Below are 15,757 nucleotides of genomic sequence, written 5' to 3' on the forward strand. Positions count from 1 at the left end.
GGACTATAGGGTTCATGTGATCTGTCACATGACAGCAGATCTGCGGAAGGGCAGAATGGGACTCCAAGCCTGGTGAGAAATTGAGAGGGCTGGGGAGAAAGGGATCACGTTGGGGGGAGCATACATTGGGAGGGTGGGAACACAAGGACAATGTAGCTCCCACTGAAACCCACCTGCTGCCCTTACAGCCTCCTAGGGCTCTTTGCCCTCATCCTCTCTGGCAAATGCAGTTACAGCCCGGAGCCCGACCAGCGGAGAACGTGAGTTGACTTAGCACAGACCACCCCCTTCCCCATACCCTGTTCTGCCTCTCACTGTCCTGGTCCTAGCTTCTCTCACCCCCATGCCAGCTCCTAGTACACACTCCATAGTTTCATCTCTAGGTTCCTAGGCTCAGTCCCCTGTCATTCACCTCATGTGATCTGTATCTGCTCCTAGGATCCTACCCAAGGTCTCAGCTCCTAATCTGGAACCTTCCATGACCAATATTTTTCATCTCTACCCTAACCAAAGCCATGTCCCTGACCCCTGACCCTACAGGCTGCCCCCAGGCTGGGTGTCCTTGGGCCGTGCGGACCCTGAGGAAGAGCTGAGTCTCACCTTTGCCTTGAGACAGCAGAACCTGGAAAGACTCTCGGAGCTGGTGCAGGCTGTGTCAGATCCCAACTCTCCTCAATACGGTGCCTTTTGGGACTGAGGACAGGATGTGGGATGCAGTGGAGGGACACAGGGCTGGGTTGGGCATGGGATGGTGATCATGTCAGGGCCTGACAAGACACTTGTGTTCCTCAGGCTAGAAACCTAAAAGGGGATGTGGTTCAGCATATAGGCTTTATGATCAAACATGAACTCAAATTCTGACTCTGCTACTTACTAGCTACCAGGCAAACGGGAAAATAGCATCTAGTACAACTTAAGTTCCTTCCCCTACCCTTGAATCCATTCTAATTTCTTCTGTTCACATACTAAGGCTGCCAGTTCTAACTCCCAAAGAGCCTTTGGATTAGTTTACTTCTTGCTGTCCTTTGTTACTACCAACTCATTTATTCCCACTCCTGGACTACTGCCCAGCTCCCCAGCTGATCTGCAGTCTCCCTCCACCCCACCCCTCACTGTACTCCCCCACTCTGCTTCAAAAGTCTCTCCAACAGTCAGAATGGATTGGTTCCTTCTCCTGGTTAAAGCCCTTCACAGCAGGGGGAGTGTGCACATGTGAACTGCAGAGGCTGGGGACAGGGCAGTGTGACACTAGTATGCATGGCAGGAAACAGTGACTCACCATCGTGTTAAGCTTAAAATCAACAAGTATGCAAATTTGAGCTAAACTGGATAACTAGTGCCAAGAGATTTGAAAACATTTACTGGACATAAGCTTAAGATTAAAATGGAAAATTTATATGTATTAATCTCATTGATTTTCATGATCATGGCAATACATGCTGTGGTGTGACATTTGCAACTTACTGGCCTTTAGGGTAAATCCATATTCTTGGCCATGGCATTTCAAGTCTCTCCAGCCTTTTCTTCTTCTGCTCCCCAAGTACAACCTACACCTGCACGCACAACCCTCCTTTACCCTGATCCAGGCTTTGGGAAGTCCTGATGTCTCATAGTCGAGGTCCAAAACGGGGAGTTTGGGAAAGCAACGAATGAGGGCAAGTGCCGCTTCTGAATCCCTGCAGGAAAATACTTGACCCTAGAGAATGTGGCTGATCTGGTGAGGCCATCCCCACTGACCCTCCACACGGTGCAAAAATGGCTCTTGGCAGCCGGAGCCCAGAAGTGCCATTCTGTGATCACACAGGACTTTCTGACTTGCTGGCTGAGCATCCGGTGAGAGGAAATGATTTCTCCATGGAGGGCACCAGTCATCCCCTCAGTGAGATGGATGGGAGGGAGCTGAGAGCTTGCTGGGGCTTGTGGGTGGGAGCTGATGCATGGGGAGACAGTGACTGACTGCCCAGGGATGCTCAGAGGCAGCTTCTTCTGTTCTGTTTTGAGCTTTCTGACCTCTGTTTTCTGACCTCCAGGCAAGCAGAGCTGCTACTCCCTGGGGCTGAGTTTCATCACTATGTGGGAGGACCTACAGAGACCCATGTTGTAAGGTCCCCACGTCCCTACCAGCTTCCACAGGCCTTGGCCCCCCATGTGGACTTTGGTAACACCTATGGGGTGAATGAGGGTTGGGGCAGACAGATCCAGGGGCTGGGGAAGTTTAGATGCCTTTGGAGACTGAGGGTAGGGTGAGTAGTAAGGTGGGCATTACAGTCTATAAGATCTCCTCAAGCCTGACTTCTCCCTACAGTGGGGGGACTGCACCGTTTTCCCCCAACATCATCCCTGAGGCAACGTCCTGAGCCGCAGGTGACAGGGACTGTAGGCCTGCATTTGGGGGTGACCCCCTCTGTGATCCGTAAGCGATATAACTTGACCTCACAAGACGTGGGCTCTGGCACCAGCAATAACAGCCAAGCCTGTGCCCAGGTGAGCCAAGCAAAGAGCCCCAGGGTCCTCAGTGCCTTGCCACACTGGGACTCACCCTCAGACCCACGACCTCTGCTCTGACTCCCTCCATAGTTCCTGGAGCAGTATTTCCATGACTCAGACCTGGCTCAGTTCATGCGCCTCTTCGGTGGCAACTTTGCACATCAGGCATCAGTAACCCGTGTGGTTGGACAACAGGGCCGGGGCCGGGCCGGGATTGAGGCCAGTCTAGATGTGCAGTACCTGATGAGTGCTGGCGCCAACATCTCCACCTGGGTCTACAGTAGCCCTGGTACTGCCAAGAGGACTGGACGGTGGGGAAGAGGGTGGGAGATGGGTATTGATCCCTGCCCCCTCAAGGGAATGCTGTAAGCTGGAGAGAGATCCTGACAACCCCCAATGACTATCTTTGTGCCCATCCCTCAAACAAAAATAATAATCCAGGCCGGCATGAGGGACAGGAGCCCTTCCTGCAGTGGCTCATGCTGCTCAGTAACGAGTCAGCCCTGCCACATGTGCATACTGTGAGCTATGGAGATGAGGAGGACTCCCTCAGCAGTGCCTACATCCAGCGGGTCAACACGGAGCTCATGAAGGCTGCTGCTCGGGGTCTCACCCTGCTCTTCGCCTCAGGTGACCTCCTACCCTAAACTTAGACAACGCTTCCACCCCTGCAACCTGGGAGCTTTGACCCCACAGTGACCCCTGAGCCTGGTCTCTGACTCATAATCTGAACTTAGACCTTCCAACAGGGACCACTGACCTAACCTCTACACTCTGACCTCCTGCAGTAACAGCTGACACATAAATTTCCTCTCTGACATCTGAACCCACATACTAAGCCCTGACCAATTAATATGAGTGCTACACTTGGTCTCTCTTAGGTGACAGTGGGGCCGGGTGTTGGTCTGTCTCTGGAAGACACCAGTTCCGCCCTACCTTCCCTGCCTCCAGGTAAGTACTCTAGCCTACCACTCAAGTATAACCACCACCTTTCACTTGTGATCTCATGATGTAGAACCTTTGTCTTGACCCCACCATGTGCTCCTGTGGTTCAGCCTTAAGCTTTGCCTGCCCTGGTTGCTGCACTCCTGTCTCTTCTTCCTGTAGGTCCCAGGCCCCAAATCTCTTGTGTGGGATACAGCTCCCATTGTTCCTTTTCTTCAGTCCCCAGGCATTTTAGTGGAAGATTTGGTGGATGTTCTGTAGAGAAACGTGTGCACAGTCACCTCGGACCATGCCTTGAAGGCTCAAAATCTCTTAGTCAATCCTATGTAGATGCTTCCCCATAGAGTCTAGTTCCTCCAGCAAGATCTGGGCTATACTCACCCCTCCCCACATATCTTGGAGGTCCCCTTGGGTCCCCTACTATCTGAATGCTGTCTTCTCCCCTCAGCCCCTATGTCACCACAGTGGGAGGCACATCCTTCCAGGAACCTTTCCTCATCACAAATGAAATTGTTGACTATATCAGTGGTGGTGGCTTCAGCAATGTGTTCCCACGGCCTTCATACCAGGTACATGTGTTTATGTGCATAGATGCAGGGTAAGAGTGAGGATGGGGGATCCTCAGTTCAGCTGACTGCTGGGCAGGCCACATGCCAATACTCACTCAAAAATGCCTTTCAGGAGGAAGCTGTAGCCAAGTTCCTGAGCTCTAGCCCCCACCTTCCACCATCCAGTTACTTCAATGCCAGTGGCCGTGCCTATCCAGATGTGGCTGCACTTTCTGATGGCTACTGGGTGGTCAGCAACAGAGTGCCCATTCCATGGGTGTCCGGAACCTCGGTGAGAATCAGCCCATCTCCAAACTCTCACTCAGGAACTACCCTTACCCCCTAACACCTTGAGTACCTTGCATCCAGAACCCCTGACTCCTTAGAGATGTCTGATACTTTAAACCATCACCGTCAAAAAGTCCAGTCACTCTGAACCCCTGACCTTTACTTGCACCTTCACTCTTGCAGGCCTCTACTCCAGTGTTTGGGGGGCTCCTATCCTTGATCAATGAGCACAGAATCCTCAGTGGCCGCCCCCCTCTTGGCTTTCTCAACCCAAGGCTCTACCAGCAGCATGGGGCAGGACTCTTTGATGTGAGTGTGGAAGGGAAGGGTGTGGACATTTTCATACAACTATGGGGAGTACTAAGGGGGACTTGGGGGCAGTTGGGGTGGTATGGAACAGCCTCTGAAATATGAATACAGGATGAGGAGGTATACTCTTTAAGTATTGGTACTAGCAGGCCCAGATCTGATGCCAGCCTCCTCCCTAGGTAACCCATGGCTGCCATGCATCCTGTCTGGATGAAGAGGTGGAGGGCCAGGGTTTCTGCTCTGGCCCTGGCTGGGATCCTGTAACAGGCTGGGGAACACCCAACTTCCCAGCTTTGCTGAAGACTCTACTCAACCCCTGACATTTTCCTATCAGGAGAGATGGCTTGTCCCCTGCCCTGAAGCTGGCAGTTCAGTCCCTTATTCTGCCCTATTGGAAGCCCTGCTGAACCCTCAACTATTGACTGCTGCAGACAGCTTATCTGCCTAACCCTGAAATGCTGTGAGCTTGACTTGACTCCCAACCCTACCATGCTCCATTATACTCAGGTCTCCCTACTCCTGCCTTAGATTCCTCAATAAGATGCTATAACTAGCATTTTTTTGAATGCATCTCCCTCTGCATCTCATCTTTCTCTTTTCAATCAGGCTTTTCCAAAGGGTTGTGTACAGACTCTGCACTATTTCACTTCATATTCACTGCCCAATTCACTGCAAGGAGACCTCTACTCTCACCTTTTACCCTTTCCTACCCTGACATCCAGAAACAATGGCCTGCAGTGCATACTTCTCAATCTTTGCTTTATGGCCTTTCCATCATAGTTGCCCACTCCCTCTCCTTACTTAGCTTCCATGGCTTAACTTCTCTGACCACTCTTGTCTTCCTCCCTCATCAGCTTCTGCTACTTCATGGAATGCTGACCTTCATTGCTCCATTTGTAGGTTTTTGCTCTTCTCAGTTTACTCATTGTCCCCTGGAACAAATCACTGACATCTACAACCATTACCATCTCACTAAATAAGACTTTCTATCCAATAGTGATTGATACCTCAAATGTAAGATGTGTGATATTCAACATTTCATCTTCCACCTTCCCAAACCCAAACAATTCCATCTCTGGTTTCTTCTTGGTAAATGATGCTATGCTTTTTCCAACCAAGCCAGAATCTGTGTCATCTTTCCACCGCATCTTCAATCAACAAATCCTCAATCAACAAGTCCTAATGACTGCACCTCGTACCTCTTAAATATCTTTATCAGTCCACAAGTCCTTCCAATGATATTTCCCAAGTATATCTAGAACTTATCCACTTATATCCCCACTGCTACTACATTAGTTTAGGGCTACATTCTCTTGAAAAGTACAGCGTCCTTACTTCCGGCCAATCCCCAAATCATCTTCCAGAGTAAAATGCAAATCCCATCAGGCCACTTGGATGAAAACCCTTCAAGGATTACTGGATAGAGTTCAGGCTTTTTATTTTCTTCCCCCAATCATAGCTCACAAACCTTCGTTGCTATTTGTTCCTAAGTAACAAATCATTTTTCCTCCTCCCTCCCCAAACCCCAAGGAACTCTCACTCTTGCTCAAGCTGTTCTGTCCCCTTAATACTACCCCTGATACAAACTGCCTGGTTAATTTCCAGAATTCTTACAAGATTCAGCTCAGAAGTCACCTTCTCTCGTGAATGTTTTGATTCCCTGAGGCTACTTCATTTTGCTATGGCTGAAAAATCCTAGATTTTCTAAACAAAACCTGTTTGAATCTTGGTTCTGATATGGACTGGGAGAGAGACTGGGTCAAGCAAGTTTATCTCCCTGAGGCTGTTTCCTCGTCTGTTAAGTGGGAATATTACCTGCCTTTCATAATCACCAGGGAATAAAGTGGAATAATGTTGATAAGAGTACTTGGCACCTGGAAGTAGGTGGCAGATGTTAATGCCCTTCCTCCCTTGCACTGCGACCCCTGTGTCTACCTCTAGTATTGTAACGACCACATAGTATTGAAATAGCCACTTTACTTGTCTGGCTTCCTTTCCAAGACCGTTGGTGCCTAGAGGACTAGAATCGTGTTCTATTTAACTTTGTATTCCCAGGTCCTAGCTCAGGAGTTGGCAAATAAGAATTAAATATCTGCTACATTGAAAATCTCACGCCTTTCACTCGTTGTGATTTTTGCATACGTTGTCGACTTAGGCTGAAACCCCTCCTCCTTCTACAGCAGCACTGTGGGCCGCCCCACTGCTGCCCCCACCTCTCGGGGCAGTTGGTGGAGAAGGGCGGGGGGCTTTCCAAATCCACTATGAATCCTTACAAGGCTGAATAAGGGAACTTGAAAGGATGCAGACAGGCAGGCAATCCGCAGTCGAGGGATGTAGGGCCCATAAACCTCGAAGCAAGGTCTTGAGCGTCAGACAGAATGAGGTGTCCCAGAGCGGCGGAAGAGTCCCGGACGCACGCTGCTTCTAGTCTCGACGGAATCGCCACCGAGCACCGCAGAGGCTAGGGCGGAATGGCGACGGCAGCGCAGTTCGCCAAGGCTTGGTCTCCGCCCTTCAGCCTATTTCCTCTAACCCGCAGACCCACTACCAGAGGAGGCGGGGAGCGGGCTGGAGAGCACTAACAGTGACAGGCGGGGCGAGTCGAGGGCGCGTGACGTCACCCCGGGGTGTGCGCGGCGCGAGCGGAAGCGGAAGCGGCTCTGTTCGCCGCCTCTCCCACCGGCCCGATGAGCTGCAGCGGCTCCGGCGCGGACCCCGAGGCGGCGCCGGCTTCCGCCGCCTCGGCCCCGGGCCCGGCACCCCCGGTCTCGGCTCCCGCAGCGCTGCCCGCCAGCACCGCTGCGGAGAACAAGGCCAGCCCCGCGGGGACAGCAGGGGGGCCTGGGGCTGGAGCAGCTGCTGGGGGCACGGGACCCTTGGCGGCGCGGGCCGGGGAGCCAGCTGAGCGGCGTGGGGCGGGTGAGGGCCTGACGGGTGAGGGCGAGGGAAGCGTCTGGGACTGGGCCCAGCGGCGGGTGAGGGCAGCGGGTATAGACAGACCTCGCTGGGGCCCTGCGCCTCCCACCTCTGTGTCTCATTTTGCTGGTTCTCCTCCAGCTCCGGTGTCGGCGGGTGGCGCGGCGCCCCCAGAAGGGGCCATGTCTAACGGGATTTACGTACTGCCGAGCGCGGCCAACGGAGACGTGAAGCCGGTGGTGTCCAGCACGCCGTTGGTGGACTTCTTGATGCAGCTGGAGGATTACACGCCTACGGTGGGCTTCCGCCCGAACAAGGCCACCTAGCCTGCTGTCACAACTTTCAGCCACATCTCCGTGCTTTTCAGCACCCTCTGATGTTTGCTTCCGTAGTCGCTCTTGTTTTTGCCCTCTGCTCACCCAAATCGTGAGCTTCCTGATAACCAGGTCTATCCGACATTTCCCTCACCCTCATCCCACTCTGCTGACAGTTCTCTTAATTGATTTCTTAGATCCCAGATGCAGTGACTGGTTACTACCTGAACCGTGCTGGCTTTGAGGCCTCAGACCCACGCATGTGAGTAAACCCAGGGCAGGTTAGTTTTGGGTGCTTGTGCAGTGTGTTGTCCATCTCCTTCTCATCTAAGTTTTTTCTCTCTAGAATTCGGCTCATCTCCCTAGCTGCCCAGAAATTCATCTCAGATATTGCCAATGATGCCCTACAGCACTGCAAAATGAAGGGCACAGCCTCCGGCAGCTCCCGGAGCAAGAGCAAGGTGTGAGGGGAGGCTCATTGAATCACTAATTACCTTCCACAACAGTGGAAGCTTATCCTGCCACCCCTTTGGGGAAACTGAATCCTAGGGGAGGTGTAAAACTTACTCAGGGTCACCCATCTGGGATTGAAGTGTGGGATTCCTGTGCTCAGTTGGTGCTCTTCCCTCTTCCCTCAGGACCGCAAGTATACTTTAACCATGGAGGACTTGACCCCTGCCCTCAGCGAGTATGGCATCAATGTGAAGAAGCCGCACTACTTCACCTGAGCCACCCAACCTAAATGTACTTGTCTGTCCCCATGTCCCCACACCAGCCTGTTTTCATAATAAACTTTATTGTGACAGGCGGGGCTGATCCCTCCCATGTTGGGAGACACCATGTGGCAAGTGACAAAGCTCTGAGCCCGCCCCTTTTGGGGCCACAGTGGTAGGGATGGGGGAAGGGGATGGACCCCATGGCTGGGGTAGTACCATGACTGGAGGCAGGGGAGGCAACCAGAGGTCTGCTGCTTTGGGGAAGTACATTCCCCCAACCATGTCCTGACACCTCTGGAGTTCAGGCAAGGGCCTTCCGGTCCTACTTGTCCTGCATCTTCTCCAGGATAGGCACAATCATGTCAAATTTGGGTCGCTTTGCAGGGTCTTCGTTCATGCAGATCTTCATGAGCTTACACACATGAGGGGAAATACCTGGTGGGATGGTAGGCCGAAGGCCTTCCAATGCCACCTGTGAATACAAGAAAAAACTGAGCCTCACAATTTGAGTCTGTCATGTAGAGAGAAGCCACTGGCCCCTGGGACAGGATAACTGTATATCCGAACAAATATGGGAGGAGCCCAGGCCCACTACAGTTATTTTCACCATAACCAACCACTCCCCCAACACAAATGTATGCTGTTCTGCTCTCACCTTCATTCCAATCTCCATATTGGAAAGATCAGCAAAGGGTACCTCCCGTGTCACCAGTTCCCACAGAAGCACTGCAAAACTCCACATGTCTGCTGAGCGTCTGTTTGTGTCTTCAGGCTTCTTCTGCAGAGCTAGAGGGATAGGGCTTGTCTGTTCTGGCCCCCTGGCCTTTCCTGTCTCTGCCCCCTTCCACTACTTCTGAGGTGATCCTTTTTCACCTCCCAACATGATGACTTCACCCACCTTCAGGGGCTACCCAGGCAGGTGCATACATGCGACCAGGACATTGGAAAGAGAACTTGACATCAGCCATGCTAATTCGGGCAGTCATGTCCTCATCAATCTGAGGAAGAGAAAACAGAAGGAGGTAAGTCATAGATAGGCAAAGGACTTTTGGGGCCTGGGCCAGGAGTGAGCTTGTGGCCTCACCATTACACTACGGCTATTGAGCGCATGTCGTGGGATGAGGGGCTCTAGTGTGTGTAGGAAGGCCATGCCCCTTGCCATGTCCAAAGCAAACTTCACAGCCTGGCTCTGGTCTACGACGAAATCTGAGAGGAAGCAAAAGTTCAAATAGTTCAGAGAGGCTCATGCACCCTCTCTCCCATTTCCTCCCCAAGAAAATTCAACATCTCTACTCACTGGTGCCTTCATGTAGTACATTGTAGAGGGATCCATATGGCATCCAGTGTGTGATGAGAGTAGGATGAGGAGCAGGTGGAGACTGACAGGCACCTAGCACTGGGAGCACATTTGGATGCGAGAAAATCCTGGAAGAGGGAGGGAGTGGTTGAGACAGAGTATAAAAGATCTCTTTCAGTGCTATTCAGGATTCCCTGGAACTAGCAGCTTCCAGGTTACGCCTTGCACTACCTGAGCCGGGGACACTCTTCATTGAAGTCCCTGCTCTTCCTTGTACTCCAGTCTCGAACCTTCAGCACCTTCACGACAATGTCATTGCCCTGCCAGCGGCCCTTCCATAGCTGAAGAATAGGTAGAGGTTAGGAGGCTTTTACTGTTGCTACCACTTCCTTGCCCTCTAACTGGAGGAAAAACTTAAACCAGGTACAAAGCAGGTAATTTACGGGGGTTTAGTGAGGGAAGGGCAAGAAGGGCAGGGGTCACCTCTCCAGAGTGATTCTCGTTGAGCTTCGTCAGGAAGTTAAGCTGTTTGAAGTCAATGCCAGAGTGTTTGTTCAGGGTTCCATTTCCTAAGAGTGTGGGCAGGTCAGGTACCCAGCTTCACCCTAACCCAGCCCTAAGAGGCCAGGATTATCTCCTTTTACAACCCTTCTTCCCACAGTGGTGACTCACGGGGCCGAGTGCGGGTGGTCCCCTTCCAGAATGTGTCCTTGTATGGAATACGGTTGAGATTCTGGCCCATCTTCTCTGCCCGCTCTAGGGAAGAAAACCAACGTGAGCTGTGGTACAGAGGGAGAAGAGAGGTGGGAAGGGACAAGAGACAAGCTAGGGGGTGGGGAGATGGACCTCGGAGAAGCTCTCTCAGGGGTGCCTTGGCTTTGTCCACAGGCATCTCTCCATACTTGTTACAGATGCTGACAAGGGCCCCATTTGCCACCAGGTCCTGGAATGAAAAGGCCATTATGATGAGAGCCACTGCTGCCTCACTGGCAGTCAATGAACCAACCATGAATGCACAAATGTAGTACTTAATCCTGTGAGTGTCAGTAGTACTGACAGAATGGGTTGAGGGTTCCAAAATCTCCCACCCAGGCTGACTTTACTTCCTACCCATCTCAGGACTTGAGGGCTGAGTACTCACCTCTGCCACTTGGTCTTGTCCCCAAAAACAGGCATAGTGCAGGGGCACATTCCCATGTTCATTCACTGCATTGATGTCTGCCTTGTACTGCAATAGCTGGACCCCATGGCCAGACAAAAAGAGGCAGAAGGTACAGTCAGCCTCAAATGAGATACTGGTGTCAGGGCACGGGAAAAGGGGGAAGAGTACACATACTTTCTGCTGTATGTTACAGTGCCTGTGACTGACCCTCATGGCATGTATGTGATGTGGAAGATGAAAGGGTTTGTACGTACCTTCTGTACAATATCACGGTGTCCATGACTGGCTGCCAGATGCAGGGGGGTGTCATCCCCACGGTTCATTACATTGATCCGTGCCCCCCGCATGATCAACATCTCAACCACAGCAGAGCGGCCCTCTCGGCAGGCCCAGTGCAAGGGGGAGAAGCCATGATCGTCCCTTTGAGGAAGGGGCAATGGTCATTGAGCTGGAGGTGGGATGGGGCAAAGGTTTTGATTCCTGAAAAACTGATAATTACATACTCTCTGGGAAGGCTTACCTCTCTAGGACTTTGATTCTCATTCATGCCAGCAACTCCCAAAACTGTCCATTTTGGACCTTCCCTTGAGCTTCAAACCAAACCGACCACCTACATACCTCAACGACCTCTATAAAAAATTTTGTTATCTTCACCATATCCCACATCTCATTTCATTAGGTGGTAGCGCTCTTCCCCTGGTTTCTCCTGCACCCCTTCTGCAACATCTATTGGTTCTTTCTGTTTTCCACCACATCTTATATATCCCCCTACTTCAGCACTTGTCGCACTGGATTGTAAAAATCTGTTAGTGGACTGTCTTGTCTGTTAGATTTTAAGTTTTGTGAGGGAATGGATTGACAGCAGCTGTTCGGTGCATGTTAGTGGGGAAGAAGGGTGTCTTGGACAAAGCAGGCCACAACTTATAAGAGAGGGAACAAACTTACTATTTGCCTCTGGTACTGAAACTAACATCTAAAAATGGAATGGAATTTAAATGATGTTTTGGAAGGGTTTATATTGAAAAGGAGAAATCCTTTTGACTACTGATGAGGTAGATAACAAACCACCATGCAAAGCAGGATTCCCCTACTTAGCAATCCTGTGCACAGAAAACAGAAGAAAATGAGAATGGCTGTTTTGGGATGAAAACGATACCTTATTTTTTTCTTTTCCAAGAGATATGTATTTTATAAAGTAAAATAAGTATACAAACAAAACAAAACAATTGGTTTGGAGCTGAGCCTGCCTGACAGCCTGGGGCCATAAAAGGAAATTCCCTCTAGTTCGGGGCTGCAGATTCAAGGGGTGGAGCAGAGGGCGGTCCGTGGTCTGGGCCAGCAGCCTCCGGATGCCTTAGTGCTGTGGTCACTTCCTGTGTGCGACTCTAGGCAAGGCCTGGAGCTGATGAGGGGTCTGGCCATCCAGATGCCCCTACAGCTGAAGGGGTTGGGGGTGTGGCCTTTTACTTAATCATTTTCCTCCACAACTTGCTGGCATCTGCTAACACAGAAATAGCCAAAAGCTTTCCCTAGAGGTGGGATATCCCCAGGAAGCATTACACCCACTGTTTATCAGCTGGTCTTGCCTCCTAGACCTTTAATTTGTGCCCTGACTTATCAGCTTCCAGTACTGGGCAGGCCAAACTCTGGGGGCAAAAGTATGGGCACAAGGGTTCTGTTCACTATCAAGCTGCCTGCCACCTCAGGGCCTGGACTTTTATCACAAGGAATCCTGCTAGGAATTAACCCCTTCTTCATATCCAGCATACAGCCAACTTAGGCCCCCATACTTTACCCCTCAAACAAGCACCACAACCATCCAGTTTCATTAATGCCACCCCTTTTCCTTCTGGCAACATCTTCCTAGAGTCTTCCTAGATGCTAGGTCAACTGGACAACTGCCTAAGCCTGTATTTCCTCATCAACAAAATAGTAACAGTGCTTACTGTCTTTATCAGGGTACCCTTTGAGAATTATGTGAAAAATGGAACAAATGACTTTGCAAAGTATTAAAGATAAATAGTGTAGAACCTAATGGGAACCAGTGAAGTCTAGACTAAGATGACAGGTGATCCTGACTTGTCAAACCTAAAAACTAAACTCTACCAATCTTAAAAAATAAAGAATTTGAATCTGCCACCCTGAGTCACCATCATTACTGCTCTTCTTGCCTTCCTATCTCAGCCAACCTTGTAGAACTGGTCTACATTCCCTTTCACTATTTGCTTACCTCTCAACTTTTCTTTTTTTTTTTTTTTTTTTTTGAGACAGTCTTGCTCTGTGGCCCAGGCTGGAGTGCAGTGGCACGATCTTGGCTCACTGCAGCCTCTGCTTCCAGGTTCAAGCGATTCTCCTGGCTTAGCCTCCCAAGTAGCTGGGATTACAGGCGCACACCACCACACCTAGCTAATTTTTGTATTTTTAGTAGAGACAGGGTTTCAATATGTTGGTCAGGCTGGTCTCGAACTCCTGACCTTGTGATCCACCCACCTCGGCCTCCCAAAGTGCTGGGATTACAGGCATGAGCCACCGCAACTGGTCTACTTTTCAATCTGCCACAAATCTGCTGTCTTGAGAGCAGAGATTATGTCAGATTCTGGACTCTAGCACCCAGCACAGAAGGTGTTCATCATAGTCTCTTAAATGAAGGAACCCAGTGTAGTCTGATTTCTTCACCCATTATTCTGAAACAATACTCACAGATCATCAAATACATCCTAACTGCACATTGAGGGGAACAACAGACGCTGGGGCCTACGAGAGTGGGGTGGATAGGAAGAGGGAGAGGATCAGGAAAAACAACTAATAGGTACTATGGCTTAATACCTGGGTGATGAAATGATCTGTACAACAAATCTCCATGACACGAGTTTATCCATATAACAAACCTGCACATGTACCCCTGAACCTAAAAAAAAAATCCCAATTGTAAATTCAATGGCTACTTTAAAATATTAATGTTCTTTGATCTCTCAGTAGCCTGAACTGCTGTTGACCACCTCCCCTTCATTAAAACATTCTCTAAGCTTTACTGACACATTTTCCTATTTCTTTTTCAACTTACAGCTGCTCCTTTTCAGTCGTGCAGGCTTCCTGTCTCCTGACCTCTTGCCTTCCACTCTCCTGAGACATTCTCCTTCACACCCATGGCTTCAAGTATCATCTATATGCTGATAGCTCTCAAATCTGTTATCTCCAAGTCAGATTCCTCTCCTGAATTGCAAATCTGCGTAACCAACAACACACTCAACATTTCTACCTTGCTGCATTGTCACCTTAACTTTAACACGTCCAAAATAGAATGCCTCATCCTCCAGTTTTCTCCATCTCAGTAAAAACAGCCACCATCTATCCAAGTTCCCAAGCCAGAACCCTGGTCCTCATCTTTGCCCTTACTCACTCCCCACCAAGTTCCACAATTCTTTGTCCTAAAGACTTCTGGAATTTGATCACTTCTCTTTTTCACTCACCCTAATTCTAGTCCAAGACATCATTACTTCTACGATGAACTAGGCAACTGCCTCCTTTCCACCTGCTCTTCACAAAGCATCCAAGATGATACTGAAAAATGGACAATCTCATTATGTCACTACACAGCTTTAAAACCTTGCTTTTAAAATAAAGACCTTCTTATAGCCTAAATATGCTTGCATGATCTGGCTGATCCTTGCAGACCTCTACAGTCTTATGTCCTGTTCTTCTCCTCTTGTACCCAATGCTCCGACCCACAGAGATCATCTATCCTCCAGCTATATGGAACTCCAGACAATTTCCTGTTCTCTCTGCTCTGTGCCTTGCCTCCTAGTCTTTGCCCATGCAGTTTACTGAGGCTGGAAAGCTCTCTGCAGCCTCTGCCTGTGAAACTCTCATTCAGCAGTCAAGATTCAGCTCAAACTGCGTCCTCTGTGAAGACCCTCTGCCCCCCACAGGCTGTGCTTAGCACTCATTACACTGGCTAGCAAAGGCAACCGCCCCCACCAGACATGAGCACTCCACTCCACGTAGCCAAGAGATATCTAGCCTTCCTCTCATCCACCAACCGCTTCAGCTCACCCCTGGTTGAGATCGTTCTCCGTGTTGTCCAGCCACAGGCGAACGGCGACTGCGTTGCCCTCCCGGCACTGAGTGAAAATGTCGTCCATAGCAGCGTCCCGGCGCCGAGTCCCCTGGATTAGGGTAGCCTGAGGACTGTGGGGTGATCCAGGGAAGGAGGATGAATCCCAAGCTTTATCCTCCACAGGAGAGAAGTGTTTGTGTTGGGGGTAAGGGGCCTGAGCTGCGTCCCCGGCTATTGGGGGTCTGTGAAGGAGTTTGTGGCTGCGGGATGATGCCCGGCTGTGTCCTCTAGGCGCGAGGTAAAGGGGGGTCAGGGGAGGCAGGTAGTGTCTCCTAAGAGGTAGTGTCTCCTGAACGGATGTCCGAGAGTAGGCAACTAGACCCTATCCGCGAATAGAGTTGGGGGAAGTGGGGAGGTTCAGGATCCGTATACGCTGGGGGAGGGGGCTGGGGGTCCTCCCCAGGGTTGGCTCCGTTCCTTACTTGGAACTCAGGAGAAGTGAGGGGTGACAGGTTGGCAGGACCCCTAGTCGTGGGCAGGGGGCGCGGGTCCTCTCGCACTCACCGGGACTCGGGCTGCAGGCTCCTTCTCCGGGGAACTCCCGTCCGGCCGCGCCCGCAGCCCGACGCCGGCCCCGCCCCGCCCCTGGTGCTCTTGGGCAGCGCGGGCCTCCGTCCCTCCCCTCCCACCGCCTCCGTGCCCTTCTAGCCGCGGCTGG

The 15,757-nt window shown here is 50.8% G+C and overlaps 3 protein-coding genes across 16 annotated transcripts; 2 read left to right on the forward strand and 1 right to left on the reverse strand.

Moving 5' to 3' along the window:
- Positions 1–33: 33 nt before the first annotated feature.
- On the forward strand, positions 34–6,684 carry TPP1 (tripeptidyl peptidase 1). Of its 2 annotated transcripts, XM_045371428.2 has the most exons (13): positions 34–72; positions 189–260; positions 541–680; positions 1,683–1,833; positions 2,031–2,158; positions 2,306–2,484; positions 2,578–2,776; positions 2,929–3,117; positions 3,369–3,438; positions 3,881–4,001; positions 4,114–4,272; positions 4,452–4,577; positions 4,757–6,684. In XM_045371428.2, the coding sequence occupies exons 1-13, from the start codon at positions 56–58 to the stop codon at positions 4,895–4,897; spliced, it is 1,692 nt and encodes a 563-aa protein (XP_045227363.2). In that variant the 5' UTR covers positions 34–55; the 3' UTR covers positions 4,898–6,684. The 2 variants fall into 2 exon arrangements, with proteins under 2 accessions (XP_045227363.2, XP_065384719.1); XM_065528647.1 differs by lacking the exons at positions 1,683–1,833; positions 2,031–2,158.
- A 555-nt stretch (positions 6,685–7,239) lies between these two features.
- On the forward strand, positions 7,240–8,615 carry TAF10 (TATA-box binding protein associated factor 10). 2 transcript variants are annotated; one of them, XM_005578780.4, is made up of 5 exons: positions 7,240–7,511; positions 7,635–7,789; positions 8,005–8,069; positions 8,154–8,268; positions 8,446–8,615. In XM_005578780.4, the coding sequence occupies exons 1-5, from the start codon at positions 7,265–7,267 to the stop codon at positions 8,533–8,535; spliced, it is 672 nt and encodes a 223-aa protein (XP_005578837.1). In that variant the 5' UTR covers positions 7,240–7,264; the 3' UTR covers positions 8,536–8,615. The 2 variants fall into 2 exon arrangements, with proteins under 2 accessions (XP_005578837.1, XP_005578838.1); XM_005578781.4 differs by having other exon boundaries at positions 7,240–7,496.
- Positions 8,587–15,680, reverse strand: ILK (integrin linked kinase). 12 transcript variants are annotated; one of them, XM_074014495.1, is made up of 15 exons: positions 15,604–15,680; positions 15,036–15,170; positions 13,809–13,890; positions 13,213–13,552; positions 11,237–11,402; positions 10,962–11,057; positions 10,667–10,763; positions 10,493–10,576; positions 10,304–10,389; positions 10,052–10,161; positions 9,821–9,948; positions 9,608–9,729; positions 9,422–9,521; positions 9,179–9,309; positions 8,587–8,995 (listed from the first exon to the last, which is right to left on the reverse strand). In XM_074014495.1, exons 5-15 carry the CDS (start codon positions 11,336–11,338, stop codon positions 8,846–8,848), a joined length of 1,206 nt encoding a protein of 401 aa, XP_073870596.1. In that variant the 5' UTR covers positions 11,339–11,402; positions 13,213–13,552; positions 13,809–13,890; positions 15,036–15,170; positions 15,604–15,680; the 3' UTR covers positions 8,587–8,845. The 12 variants fall into 12 exon arrangements, with proteins under 12 accessions (XP_073870596.1, XP_073870592.1, XP_045227365.1 ...); XM_074014491.1 differs by lacking the exon at positions 13,213–13,552 and adding an exon at positions 14,453–14,543; XM_045371430.3 differs by lacking the exon at positions 13,213–13,552 and adding an exon at positions 14,453–14,543 and having other exon boundaries at positions 15,522–15,680.
- Between the last annotated feature and the right edge of the window lie 77 nt (positions 15,681–15,757).

Source organism: Macaca fascicularis, chromosome 14 (genome assembly GCF_037993035.2).
Source record: "Macaca fascicularis isolate 582-1 chromosome 14, T2T-MFA8v1.1".
In the NCBI taxonomy this organism is placed as follows: Eukaryota; Metazoa; Chordata; class Mammalia; order Primates; family Cercopithecidae; genus Macaca; species Macaca fascicularis.